This window comes from Gracilinanus agilis, chromosome 2 (genome assembly GCF_016433145.1).
Source record: "Gracilinanus agilis isolate LMUSP501 chromosome 2, AgileGrace, whole genome shotgun sequence".
Taxonomy (NCBI): Eukaryota; Metazoa; Chordata; class Mammalia; order Didelphimorphia; family Didelphidae; genus Gracilinanus; species Gracilinanus agilis.
In genome coordinates, this window is record NC_058131.1 from 587,392,874 (window position 1) to 587,414,427 (window position 21,554).

Below are 21,554 nucleotides of genomic sequence, written 5' to 3' on the forward strand. Positions count from 1 at the left end.
AAAATAGAAAGAATGCATGTAGTAAGTCTAGGAAGAGAAAAAATAGAAAGAGGACAGTGATTTTCAAGTGACTGGAAGGCTTATGGAACCAAGGGCTCAAAGCTCATTTTTTAAGACTTTCTTGGTGGAGATTGATTACTTAGTGTTTCCTATCTGTATTAGGCAGACTTGGCCAAAACTTGAGAGAGAAGAGATCTTGGTTTTCTGGCTTCTAAGCTTAAGACAGAAGACATGTGGCTCAAGATTCTCTTCAGGAAGAAGTCCATGAAGGAAAAGACTAGGAAGAAGCTAACATGTGGATGAGTTGGCACCTTAATACCAGAGACTTCAGAGATTTTCCCCTTGAATGGCATCTGGGACTATCTCTTTTGGTTGAATTGAGATATCTTGCTCCCTGTGGAGAGAAATCATACAATCTATTGTCTAGCATATTCTCATCTATTCAATTTACCTTATTTTCTATGTTTGGTATTGTCTTGGGTAAATAGGTTCATTTGTTATTCACTGTGAAGTCTTTCTGTTACTGATATTTGGTAGAAAGGGCTATATAGTTTAGAGTACTCCTTCATTAAGGGATAATTCACTTTGAATCTAAAAATTATTTTCCCTAGACTTTTTGGGTCAGATAGATAAAAGTTTAGTCTGGTACCCTTTTACTGAGATCATAGTACAGCTTCTGATGTTTCCCTCATCTGCTTCCTTCTCTTCTGCCTTCATTGGCAGGAATTAAAGTCTGCCCAGGAGAAGGGCAGATGGAAAAGATTCTAGAAATATCTATTCATTCTTCCCTTTTCAGCCACATTTTGACAAACTGATGTCGACACATATAACCCTACATGAGCAACATATACATGCCCCCCAAAATTACATAATATAGAATATTTCCTTTTTAGTTTCAAGTTTGATATATATACACCTTTGATCCAGAAGGACCAGACAGCAGCTGGAGCTTTAACTTCCCTGTTGGTGCATCTCTCTTATAATGTTGGAGATTTCTTAAGTTATCTTAGAGTCTTATAACCATGACTCCAGGAGAGAAAGGGAGACAGATGTCACTCTAGTCAGTGGCACTCCTTTACCCTTTCCTTTAAATTAACTTTGTAAAATCAGGCCAGACTGCTTTGAGAAACTTCTATTAACAAGGATTTTGTTGTTCCAAAGAAAGTTGAAATATGTGTGTTTGTGCGGGGGGGATGAGTGGGTGGGTTTAATTATACAGTGGCAAAATTTTCTTGATTTTCTTCTGAAAATGTAAAGATAAAGTATGTGAAAGGTATAAATTCTTGAAAAAAATATGTTATATGTGGTATATTAGTCCATCTGCCCATTCGCCTACACATTTATATGTTCCTTGTTTGCCTAGGAATTTGGACCAACCATTAAGGTGAAGTGTATTACTGAGTGGATTTACAGACTCTAATGAAGCAGTATAAGTAGGGACAGGAAGTAGCAAAACCTCTTGAACCCATAAGGTGAATTTGAAAGGTAGGATAAAATATTGGAATTTGGATCACCAAATTCACTCCAGCTATTTTTTGTGCAAAGTAACCTAAGCCTTCCTGTGATCTGTTCATTAATGTGGCCACTGCCAGTAGCTGTGGAAGCTACATAGAGAATGCTGAAAGTATAGATATAGAGAAGGAAGCCCGTATTCTAATATAAATTCAGTTCAATCCAATTCAACAAACATTTATAAATGAGAAATTGTGATGGAAATGGAAATCTCTGTAATTTATTCCTGGATGTCTTTAGCAACCTGGTCTCTTGAACAGAATGCTCAGTCTTCTGCAGGCATTCATGAGTGTGCATATTTAACTCAAAACCATCAATGTTGGTGCAATCCCGACCATCATGACTATCTTCTATTTTCCCTGAGTGCCTGCTGCTACCACTCCTATTCATTACAAATGAGCATCATTGCAGAAACTAGAGAGTGAAATTTAAATCCTTTTTAATATTTGAGATTTCCCCCTTTAACTCCAATCAGTCTAAGCGTCTTGTCATTTTCCCATAGCACACTTTTACCCTGTGGATATTTTGGAAGATAATCCCGAAATGGTTCAAGAATCCACTTTGGCCTACTATTCCACATTTGGAGAACAAGCTGGTACTTCTCCTCCTCAGTACTATTCTCTTCCTACCGGTGAAAAGGTAATGTGACAAGTTTCTTAGCATTGAATGATAACGAATACTTTCTTATTTTCTGACTTGGGATATATAATCGAATTGTGAACTGTTTTATATATATAATATACAATATATGTATGTATATATAAAATATGTGTATATATTTATATACAAATATATGTACGTATAAATATATCAAATGTACAAAATTTAAATATATATTAGATTTATATGTAAATATAAAAATGCAAAATATATACAAAATCAATATAGGATATAAACATGTGTACATAAAATATATTTATATGTAGATATATAAATGTGTTAAATATATACAATTTTTATAAATAAAATGTATACATAAAACACATACATATATAAGTTTATAAATATATATTACTATATGTGTATATATATAATATATGTATATATGTTATAAATGTTTTTCCCAGTATTAAGATTGTCAAAATATTTTTCCTAATAGTTATATAGTATTATTTAGATTAGAAAATTTGATAGTATATAGTATTATATAGATAGTATATAGTATTATTTAGATTAGAAAATTTGATTTCATTTGTTTTGAAATCAAATTTTCTAATCTAAATAATACTATTTGAAATCAAATTTTCTAATCTAAATAATACTATATACTATCTATATAATACTATATACTAATCTAAATAATACTAAATACTCTAATCTAAATAATACTATAACCAGTATAAAACTGGTACCATGGGAGAAGAAAAAAAAAACCCTATCATTTGAAAAATTAGCACAATTCAATATTATGTCACCGAAAGAGGAGTGGGCAGAAATTTCAGCTGCCCAAGTTTGGGTCAGTACAAGAAACACTGATTAAGCCCCTACTGAGTACCGAGCTCTGTGCAAACTGACAAATTTAGCTGACAAATAGTGCTGGTCCAGGATCTCATTCTGCCTCTGTGGGGCCTTCGCGAAGCTACTTTAGCTCTCGGAGCTTCGGTTTCTTAATCTGTAGAGCGAAGGGGGATCGCACGAGGCGGTCCGGGAGCGTCCGTTAGTCCAGAACTTCTTATTCTGCTGGACTGCTTCCCGCCTCGGCCCATCCCGGGGACATGTGCGCAGGGTGACCCTTTTCCCCGGTACCCCCCAGGAAGCCGGCATCCCTTGAGCCGCGAGCCGGATTTGTTGGCTTCTTTCTTTTTAAAGCACATTTTGTAACGCAGGAGAATTCAGATTGACAACTTCTGAGCGCCAGCACGGGCTCTTTTCACAGCTGAGGCCCCCCCTCCAGCGGGCCGAAAGGCTTGGCCGAGGAAGCTATAGTTGATTACGCCGTATTGAGGCCGTTCCAGAGTTAATTAAAACAATGGTTGGTGCAGTTTACAGTGCGGCTTCCTTGAGATTTTGGAGACAAATATTTTGTAGTCCTTCCCAGAAGAAGCCAGTTCACATGGGGTAACTTTTAGATGGTTTGCCTGCGGAGGGAGGCCCCAGACTTCATACTCATTTGGTGCCCTCTAGTGGGAAAATGGGGAATCCGGCCAAGGAGGAAGAGGAAGAGGAAGGCTTTTTCTCGGACTTTGGACGTCTTCCCTTTTTCAGTTTTAGTCCGTCTGGGGTAGGGTGAGTGGGGGAGGGGCCCATCGCTGGAAGCCCCGCGAGGGTAGGACCGCCTAAAAGTTAGGACTTGAGATAAGAGGAAGGTGAAGTTCCAGCCAGTGCTGGGGAGTTCACTTCTTCCTGGGGCTGAAGGAATCCCCCTCCCCTTCCCGGCCCCTCCCCCACCATTCTGAATGTTATTTATTGTTATGTCTTCAGCCCTACCAAACAATACAGCTCTCCCAGCCCGTGGCTCTCCTAGGACATAAACAAAGAAAATGCCTTCAGGGTTTTGTAACTACCCTGCCCCTTCCCAAAAGGGGAGTTTTGATAAAAAAAAAAAAAAAATTTTTTTTTAAATTTCCTACCATTTATGGCCTGAAGTTTGGAGTATTTTAATTAGGAAAAGGATCTAAGCCTTTACTTTGACCATGATGATGTGGGGGAAGCTCTTTGGCTTTTGTCCCTCCTTAACCGGAAAACCTGTATTCATTGACTTTTGCCTTGTAAGGAACTCTGCTAGGGATGCAAAGATGAGAAATGATGGTTTCCCCGGCCTCAAATTTTTTTTAAACCCTTCCCTTCCATCTTAGAATCAATAGTGTGTATTGGTTCCAAGGCAGGAGAGAGTCAAGGGGTAGGCAATGGGGGTTGAGTGACTTGCCCACGGTCATATAGTTAGGAAGTGTCCGAGGCCAGTTTGCACCCAGGACCTCCCCTCTCTAGGCCTGGCTCTCAATCCACTGAGCTACCCAGCTCTGTGTGTGTGCACACGCGCGCGCGCGCCCCTTCCCTCCCCCCCAATTTTTAAGGTCATGTTGTAAAGCCTTTTCCACACTCCAATCCAATCAATATTTATTAAGCACTTGCAATGGGCCAGGCCCCCAGTTAAGTAAGCATTGAGGATATGATTTAAAAAAGAAAGACAGTCTTTACCCTCAAGTAACTTAGAATCTAATGGTGGGGGACAACCCACAATGGAAGGCTGAAAAGTGGGGAGAGAGAAGGGAACAGCACCCAAGAGGTGTTTGGTCTGGGGCCATCTTTTTCTTTGGAGTTAAAACTTGACACAGAGTGAGTGGAGTTACAAATGAAAGAAGAGTTTGGAGGCCTGTTTTCCTTCCAAATTTCTTCAACTAGATGACCTTTTGCTTTCATAAGTAAGGATTTTCCCACCTTTGACATTGTCCTCAAAATTGGTCTTTAAGGAACAAGGTAACTTAATAATTGCTCCCATTGAAAATGATTTGAAGATCAGAATGTTTCCTATAATCACCGATATGGCAGAAAAGAACCAAAAAATCTCATGGATATTATTGGTCTTTAAAAAAATAAGTTCACCAGAAAAAGAAAAAAAAGCCAAAGCAGAAAAACAACAGAAGGGCCCTGAGTTTTCTGTTGCTATGATGGGGTGGAAGAAATTCTTGTAAATCATTTCCTGTTCAGTGTAGTTGGCATGGTTTCTCCCTATCTTTTTTTATTCTTCAATTCTCAAAACGGAATTTATAATGAAGGGCTGTGACCCCTAACTTCACTGGGGGTTGTAGTGGACCCCATTATAACTCTAATGATGTTTTTGGATGTGGGAGCTTGAGAGGTGTTCTCTCCTCCCTGGAGGGAGGGGTGGGCCCTGCACAGACTCCCCTGTCCTTGTCTAGTACTCATAGACAAAACAAGGGAAAATACAGGAATACTGTTCTCTGTAGTGCCAGCCCATTAGGCAAACCTAAACACTGCTGGGCACCAGGAGGGACATGACTTTCCCAGGATTCTATGCCTGGAACAAAGCCAGAGATACAGCTTAAGGCATTTATCTTATTCTGGGGCGAGTGGGAATGAGAGAAGCCCTGAGTTATTTTCCATTTAGTATAATACTTGGAGCTTCCATATAGCTGTAGAAATAACTTTTGTAAGGTATCTAGATCCATGTTACCTCCCTACTCAGCAAACTCCAGTAGAAACTACCTGTTACCTCTAGAATTAAATATAAGCTTTGTTTGACATTTAAAGGTCTTAACAACCTATAAACTTCTAACTTTCTAGCCTTTTCTGTCAAACAGTAAACATTTATTAAAAACCTACTAGTGCCAGGTACTGTGTTAAATACCCTCTGGGGATACAAATAGGAAAAAAAAGAAAGACATTCCCTGTTCCTGAGTGGTTTAGCATGCACTAGAGGATAACTCACACAAAAGGAAACTAAAAAGGAGGTGAGGGGAGGAGAGAGGGGTAGGAAAAGGAAGTACCCTGGGCAGAGTGGAGAAGTTGGTCATAGAAGTCACCTGGCACATAGTAGGAACTTCATTAAATGTTTTTTGAATTGAAATGAAGTCCCAAAGTAGTATAGTATAAAAGTAGTATAGGAAATGAGGAAGTGTCTGAACTGAACTTTCTCTTTAAATCGAGGTTAGATACCTTCGTGTCAGAGAAGTGGGAGGTAGTGAGGAGGTGCAGCAACTTTGAAACCATTACTTTTCTCCATGCTCTCTCCGCCCAGTTACTTGGCATACTTGTTCATCATGTATAATGCTCCATCTCTGGTCACCACATCTTTGCCCTGGCCATCTATCCCCCATCTCTCCTAATGCGCTCTCTCCTAATCTAGGCTTCTTTGGCTTATTTTAAGACTAACTCAACCACTATCAGTGTAAGAGCCCTGCTTTGTTCCCAGATACTAATGCCTTGTGAACCTCTGTCTCTGTCCCTCTCTCTCACTCCATATATATGATAACCTATCTTCCTTTTGCATAAATGTATATCTTTGCCTTTCTTTGTGTGTGTGTATATAAGTAACAATCTGTCTATATAGAATTTATACTTTTGGTAGTATATATATCTTTTATGTTATATGTATCTATCCTCTCTATATGTATATGTATATGCCTATAGAGAGAGGAAGGAAGGAAAGAGAAAGAGAAAGAGAGGAAGGAAGAAAGAAAAAGAAAGAGAAAGGATAAAAGAAAGGGAAAGAAAGGAAGAAAGGAAAGAAGGAAGGAAGGAAGAAAGAAACAAAGAAACAAAGAAAGAAAAGAAAAAGAGGGTACAAAAGGAGAGACAAACTATCATTAACTGCTTGGGGGATTAAAAAAGTTAGGCATATTATATGTCTTTTTAATGAAGTTGACTATCTTATCAAATTAACCAATCAGTAACTATGTACTTCTGATGAATATATTTTCATTAGCAAAGCATTTTCTTGTAATCTCTTACAGGATGAATGAATATATATTTTTTAATTTTTAGGTTAAACTTGAAGATGCCTCTGTTTGCTTGCTTCCTTTGTACCGTGATGAACCTAAACATAAAATATTGGTTTTGGTTAATCCCCAAGACAAAAAGACAGGTTAGTACTTGTTAATAGGTACTAAAGCAAGAATCCTATATTAATGGTGGAACAATTAATATAACCAAATAACTGGAGAAGGAAGGTGGTATTTTTCTGGTCTTGGTGATTTTATGGTCTTGAGAACAACAAGGCAAACCTGATATTTACAGAATTTAGGGACCAAGTGGCATAACTCTGTTATGTCTATTGATTGATGTTTGTGTCAATATTTTTATTAGATTCATATCAGCAGTCTCCTCCCTGTGGCAATATTCAAAGGATGGTAAATCAGGAAAATGACTTCTATAGTCATGGAATTCAAGAACTCAATTTTACTTTTAGTTTAGACAAATGACTAGCTCTCTAATCCAGGATGTTATTCAAGTTCTCTCAGCTTTATAAAAAACTACCATTTGTCGTAACCTTTTAGCTCTTTAGATGGAATCTTTTAGAGGAAGGCATTCTGTTTAATCTCTATTTTGTACAGTGTCTGTGGGTGCTCATTTCTTAAAGTTATGGAATATGGCCAAGATGATGGTTTTGTAGTTAATATATATTTCTGGAGTTGGAGGGTCTGCAGAATACAGAGCCGCCCTTAAAACCAGTGGGTAGATATATCAAGTTATCAAATAAAGAAAAGATTATTCCTCACTTCATGATATTTTCCATCTAAATTTAATATTAATTACTGAAACAGTGTATAAATATAAATTTGATTACCCTCAGTAAAGTTTTGCAAATGAGCCAACTCATTTCCTAGAGACATTTTTGCCATGTGCCCTTGTAGTGTGTGTGGTTGTTGCTGGTAATCACCTTTCATGGTGATCTTTCAGATACCTCTGAGGCTACTCTGGCAGTAGGCAGAGCAGGAGCTACCATAGGATATATCCAGCTCAACAGAATGAGCCACTAGTATTGGGAGACCTTTCACAAAGTTCTGAAATATAACAGGCAAGCAAAAGCATTACAACATATTCAATCAATCAGCCATTACATAAGTATTTATTGTACCAATATCATATGCTCAGGTACTGGAATATATAGATAAAAGGGAAATAGCCCCTGTGGAGTGCAAACAATTAACCCCCACTTCCATGCAAATTAGATTAGTTTTTCCTCAAAAGATATTGAGTGTGTCCTTGTTGATACTGCTTCCTAGTCATCTAAGTAAAAACAGCTGTGAGGAACTTTAGCAGTGGTCTGGTGCTTAGATGGTCGATTAAGATGGGGAGTTTAGGCAAGGGAGCTTTGCCTTATTGACTATCTTTCTTCTACTGTGGCTTAGCAAATTTCCTTTTGTTAACTGAAAAAAATTTATCCCCCCCCCAAAAAAAAAACCAGCTTAAAAAAATTTATAAATCCTAATCTTCTGACTTAGAATCATTTCTGGGTGTTAGTTCCAAAACAGAAGGGCTAGGCAATGTGGGTTAAATGACTTGCAAAGGTTCACACAATTAGGGCATGTCTGAGGCTAAATTTGAACTCAGGATCTCCTCCAGGCCATCTAGTTGCCACCCTCCCCCCTCCCTTTTGTTAACTTTTGAATTTCTGAGGAGTGTCTCATTTATTCCAATATTGAAATTAATCTTTTGGTACTGTCTTGAATCCAGAAAAATCTGTCTTCAAAGATCTTACATTTTTTGTGTGTTTGTTTAAATATAATTTGCAAAATTAATATAAAATAAATGACAACTATACTAGCTTATATTTTATCCTTGAAGTATTTGGTGAAAAACTGGTGGAAAAACAGTGAAGTTTTTGAGTTGGGAAATGATCTGGTCAGACCTGTACTCTATGAATATCTCTATAGCATCCGTGTGGACTTAGGTTCAGATCTCTTTTTGGATACTCAGTGGCTACAAGTCACTTACTGTTTCCAAACTTCAGTTACTTCACCTATAAAAAGGTGATGACAATGTCCTTGGTACTGTTGTGGTAAGACTCAAATGAAATAATGCATGTAAAATGTTTTTCAATCTTTAAAACCCTAGACTAATGTTTGTTATTATTACTTTCTCCTTGTCCTGGATTTATAAAATCAAGAATAAATTTGTATTCTTTGAATGTAGAATTTATAAAACTTTGGGAATATTTTTTTAGAAACCTAAATATTTAAAATTATAAAATGATGTGATCATTTAACTAAAATGTCCAATGCTCAGAACTACAGTTTCTTAAAGCATTTAACAAAACTCCAGTGATGGATCTTTTTAGAATTTACATAATGTAAATAACTCACCAGCTCTTCTAAATGTGTTTCTTATTTATATTGAAGCCATTTTTTTGTTTTTAAGAATGTATAATAAATATTCATAAGCTCCAAGAAATCTCACTTTGGACTTTTTCACAGTGGACTAGAATGTGGGGCTATATACAATATGAATTTAAGGTTCCCACATGTTTTTCCACTGTTGTGGAATATACTGAGGCATTGTTGGCACCTTAGAGTTCTTGTGACTTGGAAAAAACAAATAAATTTTAACACTCCTTCTGTTTTTTTAATTTGGTCCTTAACAAAAGCATGGATTAGTGCTTTCGCAAATGAATTTCATAGTCATGCATTATGTCCTATGATTTGAAAGGTCTGAGTCATATTTGAATGTCTAATGAGGCAATTAGGTGGTACAGTGGATAGAGTGCTGAGCCTGGAATCCTGAAGACTTCAGTTCAAATCTAGCCTCAGACACTAACTTGTATGGCCTCAGACATCTCACTTAACTTCTGTTTGATTCAGTTTCCTTAACTGTAGAATGGGGATGATAATGGCACCAAGTTCCCAGGATTGTTGTGAGGGCCAGTTAAGAAATGCTTAGCACAGTGCCTGGCACATGTAGGTACCAAATAAATGTTGACTATTATTATTACCGATGAACAACTCTTCATATTGGTGTTACATGCTTTTTAGAAAGCTTAACTTTGCATTGTTAAAGTTTATTGTTAAAACTTTTGTAAGTTTATTATACAAGTTACTTATACAAGGACTGGGTTGGTGGGAAGGAGGAAAAAATATGAAAGAACCAGAAGCTATTTGATAAGTAAATGGAATGTGCACAAGAGTAAATTATTGATAAGTTGGTTGTTTCCATCATGGCAACTTCCGATAGTCCTATGAGCAAATGAAAAACATCCTTGAATTATAAATTCCCCTGTGACAAGCAGTAAACATTAGCCTGAATTTGCAGTCAGGATGTAAGTAAATAAAGAAGCACTTAAAACTTGACCTTAAAAGAATTTTGAGTACTGATTTCATAACATTGATCTATAGTGTATGTTTTTTCTTTAAAAATTTTTTTTCACTCTATCATATTCTGTTATATCTCCCCACTTTATGCCCCCTAATCATCTTTTTTTAATATAAGTCTTTTTAAAGGGTCTTACACTTGTTGACCAAGATTTAATTAAAAATTTATCAAAAGTGCCTACTATGTGTAAGGTACTAAACTAGTTATTCAAAATACAAAACAGAATAATAACACTTGTCCATTAGTATACTGAGAAGATTTAACATGTTCACAGATAAGTAATTTCAAGAGAGAGAGCCTACTGATCTTGGGGGATTGAGAAAGGCTTCAGGTAAGAGTTAGTGTTGTGATCTGAAGGAAGCTACGGGTTCTGTGAAGTACAGATGAGGGGGGAGGAAATACTTTACACACTTGCAGGGTGCCACTTGTGGCAAAAGCAGAGAGATAGGAGGTGAAAAGTCATATTTGGGGAATAAATAGGGCAGTGTTTGAATAGGATGGAGGAGGCAGAAAGGAGAATAATATGAAATGCTTGGGGAAAGGAATAGAAAAAAGAAATAGAGTATTAAATGTAAGACTGAGGACTTATTATTTTATACTAATGTCAATTGTTTGCTCTTGAAGATTTTAAGGAGTTGGTAATATAATTGATACTTTAGGAATATCAGCTGCACTTTAGGAATATAAATTTATTGTCTGCAAGGAGGATGACTTAGAAAGAGGAACACTGGAGACAGGGAGACGAGTAAGGCTATTATTCCAAGAGAGGATTAGCCAAGATGGTAGAGTAGGAGGAAGCAGCACAACCCAGATCCCCCTACAACTACTCTGAAAACAATCTAGTAAGAATTCCAGTATATAATTCTCATAAAACCCAAGATTTAAAAAAATTTTTTTTGAGAAAACATTTTAGGAAAAGAAGTTTGATAACTTGTTGAATCAAGAAAATGAACTGTTTAGAGAAAGTGCCATGAAGGAACCTCCACTGTATCAGAAGATCCAGAATGAACTTTGGGATGCAATTGATTGAACTGAAGGGGATTGAACACATTTATTCTGAATGTAAACTCTTATGCTAAAGGGGACTGCCCCCTAATTGGCTTTTTGTTAATGCGCCTAGCAAACATTGGTTTTGCTATCCCTCTCTTCTGTTTCCCTCTTATCTCTAACTATTGTAGTTTCCTCTTAGAAATGTGCAATATTGTATGCAGCTTTAGCTAGAAGATCTTTAGAGGTATAAACTGGTTATATTAAATGATTCATTGGGGAGACTCGTCTCCCAAAGAATCACAGGGGGTATTGTGAAGTGTGAATTAGACTTTCTTTTAGTACTTCTACTTAGTACCTTACCAGACACTAAGTAAGGGAGTTTGTAAGTCACTTGCTAAAATGAGTGATAACTCCAGAACTCAACATTAAGTAAGAGTGTTCACAAGTGACTTGGAGAAAGGACTATAAAAGAGAGAATAAGGAAATGGTTGAGGCATTTTTTTCATTCCTTGGCCCTTTTGACAGGAGACTCTCCTAGGTAAGGAGATTTCTGCATGATTCTGCACTGGAGGCTTTCTGGGTGGATGACTAGAACTGCAGGAAGAAGTGTACACTGATGAGACCCAAATTGAAGAGGTTATCAGACTTCCATGTGGAGATTAGGACCCGAGGGAGCTTTTGTAGGAGTTGAGCTGAATTTTTTTGAATTGGCAATTATAGGGTATTTAGTGAAGATATTTAGTATGTCAGGAAGAAAGACCCCTACCCCCTAATACTTGATTGGATTTTAATGATAGTGATAAGTTTAAACCTAATCAGTATTGTGATTCTAAAGTGATTAGTATCATTCCATTATAATCTTAATTACAATTAGTAGAATTCATGATTTTTATAAGGATCTCTAACTAAAGCATAAAACTGCTTCTAAGGGGATATCCAACCCCTCCCTAAGTCATATTTCCCTTCTATCATGAGATTCTGACCATATAAGTTTCAGGTCTTGGAATGCTGCATCATGTCCTCATATGGTGCAAGAATGCTCACCCTTTCCTATTTTGAAATAACCATCCTCCCAACAGATCAGATGAGCCCTGAGATAATGGTCATCAGTATTTCTTAATAAGAGTGTTGTCTTGTGATCTGACATTAAGACAAATATGAGTTTTCCTAAATGAAATAATCAATCAGCTATATAGTTGGGTAACAGTTTCTAAAAAAGATCTGCATAATGCTATAAGATATAAGTCATCAACCTTGTTTGGAAATATTCATCCTGTATATGCACCAGTTCTCTGCTGCCTGGCTTTGTCTCTCACTGGGGTCCAACTCTGTAACATGTGTGAGATTCTGGGTTTATCTGGGAGACTTGGCCCTTTTCTAATAAACTCTAAAATTCTACCTTGACTTGGAGAAATTTGGCTTTTTTACTTTGTTTATCTAAATTTTCTATATCAGAGTGGTGGGATAAAAATTTCCACTACAGTTAGGAAATATTTTCTACTTCCCTCTTACATTTCTCTCTTTTGCTGTATTTATATTTATATTATGTTAAATTATTAAGAGCTACTAACAGATTTTTTGACTTAAGAAGTTAATATTTTTATAAATGATGACCACAATCTCACTTTTATAATTCTCATATTTTAGTCAAGCCCTAAATTTAATTCCTTTCACCAGATAGGGTATTAATGAAGAAAATAAAGGAAATACTATAGAGAGTAATTATAATGGGGAGGGAAAAGTATTATATAAACACCCTTAAGAACTCCAGTGTAATTAGGAGTCATAGAGAGAGTCAAAAAGTTGGAGGACCTGCACAGTGGTGCTGAGCAAACTTCTTTTCCATACTTTTCATTTATGTAGAGAGGGTATAGGGAGCAAAGAGGAAAAAATATAAAAGTTAGAAATACATGATTAATGATTGTGATTTTTGTTATGTTTTGATAATTTTAAAAGAAGAAAGACAAGAGAAGGGGAAAAAAGGATATCAAAGGGAAGAAAAGGTATGGAATTTTTTGGAGTAAAAATAAGAGAAGGTTAAGGGTATAGTGGTAACTTGAAACTCATTTTCATCTGAACTGGTCAAAGAGGGTAGAACACACAAATACATACATACACACAAATATTGAAGTAGCTAAACATTTAACTCAACAGGAAAATAGTAGGAAACAAGGAGAAAAGAAAGAGAAGGGTGTGGATAGCAGAGAAGTAGGGTAAGCTTACTCATTAGCAAAACAAAACTCAAATTTCAGAGTGGCGCATCATGTAGAAGCATTGAAAAAAAAAAGAAAGTCTAAGATTGATTATGTGATTGGAATCTGGATTAGGAGAAGAAAAGAGGAACAGGAAAGTCCAAACTGTTTGCATCAAGTATAGAATAGTGGTTCTGAACAAACTTCTTTTCCATACCCTTCTTCATTTATGTAGTGAGGGTACTGGGAGCAGAGGAAAAAATATAAAAGTTGGAAATGCACAATAAATGATCTTGAGTATAGATGTAAATGAGATAAATAAAAATGTAAAAGAACAGCAGAATAGATTAGAAAGTAGAATCCAATAATGTTTTTTACTAGAAACCCCTGAAATATAAAATTCATAGTTAAATTAAGGGGCAGGAGCAAAAGCTATAGTGCTTCAGCTGAACTCAGAAAAGCTGGGGTAGGAACCATGATCGCAGACAAAGAAATAGCAAAAATAGACTTGATTACAAGAGACAAATAGGAAAATTACATTTTGCTAACAGGTACCAAAGGTGATGAATTAATTTTAATTCTTAATATATATGTACTAAAAGGCATATCACCTAAATACATAAAGAAAAAAGCTAAACAAGTTACAAGAATAAATTAATAGCAAAATTATAACAGATGGAGACCTCAGTGTATGATTTCAGAGGAGACACATCTAATCAAAAAAATAAATAAGAAGGGGCAGCTGGGTGGCTCAGTGGATTGAGAGCCAGGCCTAGAGTCCTAGGTTCAAGTCCAGCCTCGGACACTTCCAGCTGTGTGACCTTGGGCAAGTCACTTGACCCCTATCGCCCACCCTTACCACTCTTGGGCTAAGGACGGTCCCTAGCCCGGATGAAAAAGGAGGAGGGTTGGGCGTGGGGCTAGCAACCCCACCCTGTAAAAACTACATCTGCTAAAGAAACTGCAACCTAAAGTAGGGGCAGCTGGTTGTGGCCCTATGCTCCTAGAATGGAGTCCCAGGATAAAAAAATAAAATAAAATAAAATAAATAAATAAATAAATAAATAAGAAGAAAGTTAAGAATCTGAATAGAGTTTTGAAAAGTTAGATATGATAGCTCTCTGGCAATTGAATGAGAATAGAAAGGAATATGAATATTTCTGAACTATATATGATACATTTATAAAAGCTGACCATGCATTAGGATATAAACTGAAGAAATATCAAACATATTTTCTACTGAGAGCAATGTAATGAAAATTAAAGGGTAAAGATAATCCCTGACAGGTGTGGGGAAACCCAAGCCAAGTGACTCTTTAGCACAGTAGGCAGTGCATCAGTCTCATAAGTTGAAGGTCCCCAGTTCGATCCTCGAGAGGAGGGTGTGATACAGTAGGAGAGGCTTCTGGGGACCAGAAGAGTCATTTGGCTTGGGCTTGCCCCAACTTGACAGGAATTGCCTTTACCTTAGGGTCTATTATTCAGTCTGAAACTGCCAGCCTGAGATTCCCTTTGGGGTGGATTCTCAATAAGAACAAGTATAAGCTTTGGCATCTCCAACTTACAAGCTAGTCCTAAAACTTGGGGTTCATCAGATCTTATTAGACTAGGAGCTTGGAGTTTCCAGATTCTATGTCAACACTGATGAATGTCTCATTTCCAAAATATGTAAGGAATAGATTCAAATCTATAAGAATAAGAGTTATTCTCCATTTGATAGACAAAGGATGTGAGCAATCACTTCTCCAGGGAAGAAATCCAAACTCTCTGGCCATGTGAATAAAATGTTCCAAACCACTAATAATTAGAGAAATGAAAATTAAAACAATTTTGAAGTTCCATTTCACACCCAGAAGATTAGCAAAGTCGACAAAAAGGGTAATAAAAATGTTGGAGGATAATAAAAAGAATAATAAAAATGTGTGAAAACCTATCTCTTGATACACTGTCAGCTGAGCCATGATTTGGTCCAGTCATTCTGGAAAGCAGTTTGCAATTCTGCCCAAAATATTATGAAACAGAATATGTCATTTAACTCAGAAATAATCCACACTGTGACTACATGTGGAAAATGGAATCTTATAATAAGGAAATGGTCTTAGAAATATAACTTCCAGGTTATATTTAAATATATTTAAATCTTTAAATCAAAAAAATTTAAATCTTGTTGAGATTTAAAACAAACAAACAAATGAGTAACAAGTCCTATACCTATAAAATTATAGTAGCTCTTTTTTTTGTGTCAACTGGAAAGTAGTGTCCAATAATTTAGGAAATTACTGAACAAATTATAACATATGTAATGGAATTCTATTGTGTTATAAGAAATGATAAAGAGATGGTTTCAACCTGGGAAGACTTGTGTAGATCAGTGCATAGTGAAGTGAATTGGACTAGAAGAATAATTTATTCTATAACATCAACTATGTAAATATTAATTATTTTGAAAGACTAAAAATTCCAATCAGTGATTCCAGAGGACTGATATTGAAGAATGCTACTCAGCCCCTGACAGAGCTAATGGACTAATGAAAGAGATATTCATTTTTGGATATGGAAATTTGTTTTCCTGAATTATGCTTATCAGTTTTTCTTCCTTGAGTATGAGGATGGGAGAAAGAAAAGCAATTCTTGATAATTGAAAAATTAAAAATGAACAATTTTTTTTAAATAAACGAAGGCTCACATCTACAGGCCCAAAGCTGCCTTTTTTTGGCTAAAAGATCTGGAGGGGAGGAGATTGCAGTCTAGAACTCAGAAGAAAAGTTTACCAGAAATATAGATTGTATAGAGAAGTAATATAAAGAAATAATAATTGGAATCGTGAGAGTGAATGAGGGAGAAAGTCTAGAGAGAGAAAAGAAGAGGGCAGAAAGGACTTAAAGCCTACATAAAAAAAAATTGAGGAAGATGAACAGTGAAGAAGGGAGGAGGTAATGATTAAAGGACAGTGATCTATCTGAGTCCCAGTGATGAAAAAAGTATTCAGCAGGGGAAAGAGAGAGAGTGGTTCAAAGTAAACATTTCAGAAGCCTTTATTAGGATGAAGACTGAAAAAAAGGGCATTGCACTTAGGAGGTCATGGGAAATTTTTGAAGAAACAACTTCAATGTAGTGGTAAAGGTAAGGGTGTGCTGGTGCCAGCTCATACTAATTTGATGTTACAATTTTAGGGTGAGCATTCTCACCTCAGAAATCAGCAAGCAGCACAAATCAGGGCTTGACTTATTGTTTTGCTGATTTTTAGACTTAAGAAAGTGATGGAAGGGGCAGTTGGGTAGTTCAGTGGTTTGAGAGCCAGGCCTAGAGATGGGAGGTTCTGGGTCCAAATCTGGCCTCAGACACTGCCCAGCTATGTGACCCTGGACAAGTCACTTAACCCCCATTGCCTAGCCCTTACCAATCTTCTGTTTTAGAACCAATACACAGTATTGATTCTAAGGCAGAAGGTAAGGGTTTAAAAAAAAAAGTGATGGAGAAAACGTTAATAATGCAGTTTAACCTTAAAAGTGTTGATGTGATATGGTATCTTTTTTTTTTTCTCTATTGAGCCTGTGGTTAAACCTTTACCAATGAAATAGCAGAAGCCTGATTACAAGGAATTGGAGGAAGAATGTGTAATGAAGAAGGGAAAATATGAGGTATAAATAGTTTGGCAGTGAAAGTGAGGGAAGAGATGGTATTGTAATTTAAAGGGAAACTTTTTTTTTTTTTTTTTTTTTTTTTTTTTTTTTTTTAGGATTGGGAAAGAACAGAACCTGTTTACCAGGAGGAGAGGAGAGGGAACTTTGGTAGTAAAGGGGAAGAAATTTGCCTTAGTTAGACTATCTCTTGTGTGAACAGAGGGAAGAATTAGAGGTGGGTGGGGTAATGGAGCTCACATCATATTGTCTTAGTCTTCTTGGGGAAATAAAAACTGGACTTTCTGCTATGAGTAAGGGGAAGGAAGAGGTGGAGAAGAGAAACTAATCCTGAGGGGGAAATGAGATGGAGATTGATATAGGTAGAATTATAGTCAAAAGTAGCAGGGGAAATATCTGAGGTTATGCAACCTAAACTTGGTATTTTTCACATTCTGGTTGTCCTCCTTTGACCTCAACTTTTGATATTGTCAGTGGTCCTCTCCGTGGTTCCGAGAACTGGACACAGTATTTTAGATGTGTAGTGATAGGCTGAACTATTCTTTCCTCAAGTGCCCTGAAATTCCCCGTTCAAGCTTTCCTTGATCACATCAGCAAGTTCCTTCAGGACCCTAAAATGTAATTTATCTGGGCTTGGATTCTGGAACTCATTTAAAGTAGCTCACATATTATTTCATTGTGCATACTGGGCTTTTCAATTCCTTTTTATCCCAGTTTTATTCCTCCCTTTCCAGTACAATAACTTTTCTCCTAGATAAAGAAAGAATAATCAAAATAGGAATACAGTTCTTCTCTTTTCCTTGCTGTCTCTGTTAATATAATACCATCTGCCCCAAGCAATGGGCCTTGTTCTTCTTGTTTTAAACATATCCAAAAAACGCCCTTTCTGTTATTCTTAGCATTCTATTTGCAAGCCTGAGCTCATTCTGGACTTTAGCCTTCCTGATACTATTCTAAAAGGTTCATGCTACTCCCTTTGTATTCATCAGGGGTTATATGCCCCTCCTTTCATCTTTTGTACATGTGCTTTTAAAATCTGAGCTCATCAGAGTTTAATGTGTTGTGTATAATCCTATTGTTTTATTCAGATGAATCCTGAATTTCCCACTCATCAGGATTGTCTGATCTTTTTGTCAGAATTGCATTTTTAGACCTTCCATCTCTCTAGCTTTAGTCCTCTTTTGAGTCTCTGGTGATAGCCTCATATCTGTTGTCTCTCTGAACATTTTGAAATCTGTTTCCCGGGAGTCTAGATTATATGCTTTTCTAGGACTAGCATTCACTTACCTGGTTATTATGAATCCTAAGATGACATGATCACTTTCTCCCTTAGTTCCTGTCAGTCAAAAATCTGACACCATTCTATCTCCCTTTCCAATTCCATTTTATGTTACTTCCCTTTGTTTCCTTTGTTTTCCAGGCAAGCTGTGTAGCTTTCCATTACCCTTTCTCATTTAATCTCCTTGCCTTTGCCCTTATTCTCTTCCTTGCCTGGAATTCTCTCACTCTACCATTTTGACTGGTTGTGGCATACTTTCCTTACTTAAAAGCTCTAGCTTAGGTCCCCTTTTCTGGGAAGCCTTTCCAGATTCCCCCCTAGCTGAAGATGATTGCTCCCTCCTCAAATTTCATACAGCACTTTCCTGGGCTTTTCCTTTGTATGAATCACCCTTTCTTCTAGCATAATTTATTTGTGATTTTAGTTCTTTGTATCCTCAGTTCCTATTCAGTTCAACAAATATTTATTAAAGTCTTACAAAGCACTGTTATGGTGCTGGGGATGCAAACATTAAAAAAAAATATATGGTCCCTGATCTGAAGGAATTTATAGCCTAATGGCAGATACACTAGGAATCATTTCATTCTTTGGATTTGTATCCCTAGTGCCTTGCACATAATATTTAATAAATGTGTGTTGCTCTATTGATTGATGAGGACAAAGGAGATATCCAGACAAAGAGCTCAAAGAAAATCTGAGGATGGAGAGACAACTTTCAGCTAGGAAATTCAGAGAAGGTTTCATGGGATAGTTGTATCTGAACTGAATCTGGAAAGAAGATATAGATTCTGAAAGAAAGAGATAAAAAGGGAGTATATTATAGGTATAGAGCAGTGATTCCCAAAGTGGGCGCTACTGCCCCCTGGTGGGTGCTGCAGCAATCCAGAGAGGCGGTGATGGCCACACTTTTTTTGTATTACATTCTATTCTGAGTTCAATAAATAGTTTCATAATTTCCAGGGGGTGCTAAGTAATATTTTTTTTCTGGAAAGGGGGTGGTAGGCCAAAAAAGTTTGGGAACCACTGGTAGAGGATGGTTTATATGAATGCCTAGATTAGTAGTGAAAAGGGCAACCAAGAAACCTGGTCCGTCATTACATGTATTTTTGTTAGAAAATGAACTTGACACAGCATTGAATAGGAGGAAGAGAGAAGATTGAATTGAGTTTTGGAAATTGTCCTTTTTTTTTTTTAAACCCTTTCTGTCTGAGAAACACAACTTGTAGGCAGATAGGGATAAATGATTTGCCCAAGGTGATATAGCTAGGAAGTGTCTGAGGCCAGATTTGAACCCAGGTTCTGCCAACTCCAGTCCTGGAATTCTAACTACTGAGCCACCTAATTGCTCGAATAGTACTGTTTTTAATGACTCAGTGTTTTCCTGGGCACAAAGGTCTACCTTTCAAGTGACAGTATTGTTACAGTGATACTACATGACCATGAATCAGTCAGTAAATCAACAAGCATTTATTAAATGTTTACTATGTGCCCAGGTAGGGAAGTTAAGTGGCTAGGGTGCAGGGCCTGGAGTCAGGAAAACTCATCTTTCCAAGTTCAGCTTTAGCTTCCAATATTTATTAGCTGTGTGAATCTGGGCAAATCATTTAACCCCATTTGCCTCAGTTTCCTCATCTACAAAACAAGCTAGAGAAGTAAATGGCAAACCACTTCCACATCTTTGCCAAGAAAATCCTAAAGAAGGTCACGAAGAATCAGACATGCCTGAAAAACGACTAAACAGTGCCACCGTCTATTCATTACCCTGTTGCTGGGGATTCAGGCCGTTTCTAGTTTTCCCTATTACAAATAAAGCTTGTGTGAAGATACATATACACATATACGTACATATGTAGGTGTGTACGCAGACTCGATGGCTTGAGTGCTTTACTGGTGGCCCCAAACTATCCATATTTAAAGAATTAGAGAAAAAACCTGTAATCTATTAGGTAAATTCTTTGCGTGTCATTTACAGAATGGCATTGAGAATTATATGGAATGAGATGAGCCACTGGGGTTCTGAGCTGCCCTAGTGGAGGCGGCACAGAGTGCTTATTCTGTCTTATTTATCTTTTTTCTCCCTTGCCGCTGCCACCCGCCTCCTTTAGGCTCTCCTTACCTCTTTCCTGGTTCATTATAAAAGCCTGCATATTGGTCCGCCTGCTTTTAGCCTCTTCCCTCTCTAATCCATCCCTTATTTCTTCCCTCTTCAGTGGTTCTGTGATCTCATTATTCTCAGGACTTCCTTCAGTGGTACAAACCTCAACCATTCACGCCTTCTCTGGCTTCCGGAGATCCCTACGTCTTCCATAGGATTCCCCTAGAATATTGCTGGGGGTGGGGGTGTCTTCCTGTCCATCTCCTGGCAGTGTATGGGCAAGTGCTAAGGGCGCGCTCCTGTCTTCATGCGTTATCCCATGGCAATGTGCTAAGTTGTTGCTGTTGGGGCTGGTTAGAGAGATGAGTCAAGGAAGGAAGAAAATACTCATGTAGGTCCTTACTATATGCCAGGCATGGTGCTAAGCACCTTACAAATATCTCATAATCCTGAGAGATAGGTGCTATTTTTATCATCCCTATTTTACACTTGAGAAAACTGAAGCAGGGCAAACGCTCGTGTCTTGCCCAGGGTCTCAGAGCTAGTGAATGTCCGAGGCTGGATTTGAACTCTGGTCTTCTAGGCCCAGCATTCTATCCATTGTATCATCTGACTGCCTCTAAAAATTTGGAATACTTCATGAATTTTCAGGTATCTTTGCACAGGGGCCATGCTAATTTTTCTAAATTGTTCAAATTTTAGCATGTATAATTGTGTTTATATACATAATATGTCATATAATGTACACATGTACATCTACATCACATATATTACCTATGTAGCCACACTAAGTCAAAGAGAATTCCAGGATTTTGAGCTTTAGCTACTGGATCTGAATGGTGGTGCCCTGATCATAAATAGGGACTTTGGGAAGAAGAGCATTTAGGGAGAAGACATATTGAGTTCATATTTAGACATTTTGTTGACTCTGAGGTACTAGAGTGATATTCAAGTAGAAATATCAAGCAGGATCTAGTAATAAGAGGTTGGAGTTCATGAGAGAGATTAAGAGTGGAGAGAGAGAGAGAGAGAGAGAGAGAGAGAGAGAGAGAGAGAGAGAGAGAGAGAGAGAGAGA

General features: G+C 37.2%; 1 protein-coding gene and 1 pseudogene across 1 annotated transcript in view; one reads left to right on the forward strand and one right to left on the reverse strand.

The window, feature by feature from the left end:
- Positions 1 to 21,554, forward strand: part of LOC123234197 (protein FAM169B-like) — a 125,444-nt gene that overhangs the window by 43,196 nt on the left and 60,694 nt on the right. The window contains exons 3-4 of the mRNA XM_044660132.1: positions 2,015 to 2,151; positions 6,958 to 7,057. Coding sequence (XP_044516067.1) covers positions 2,015 to 2,151; positions 6,958 to 7,057 — 237 coding nt within the window. The remainder of the gene's footprint in view (positions 1 to 2,014; positions 2,152 to 6,957; positions 7,058 to 21,554) is intronic.
- On the reverse strand, positions 21,100 to 21,199 carry LOC123238418 (annotated as a pseudogene).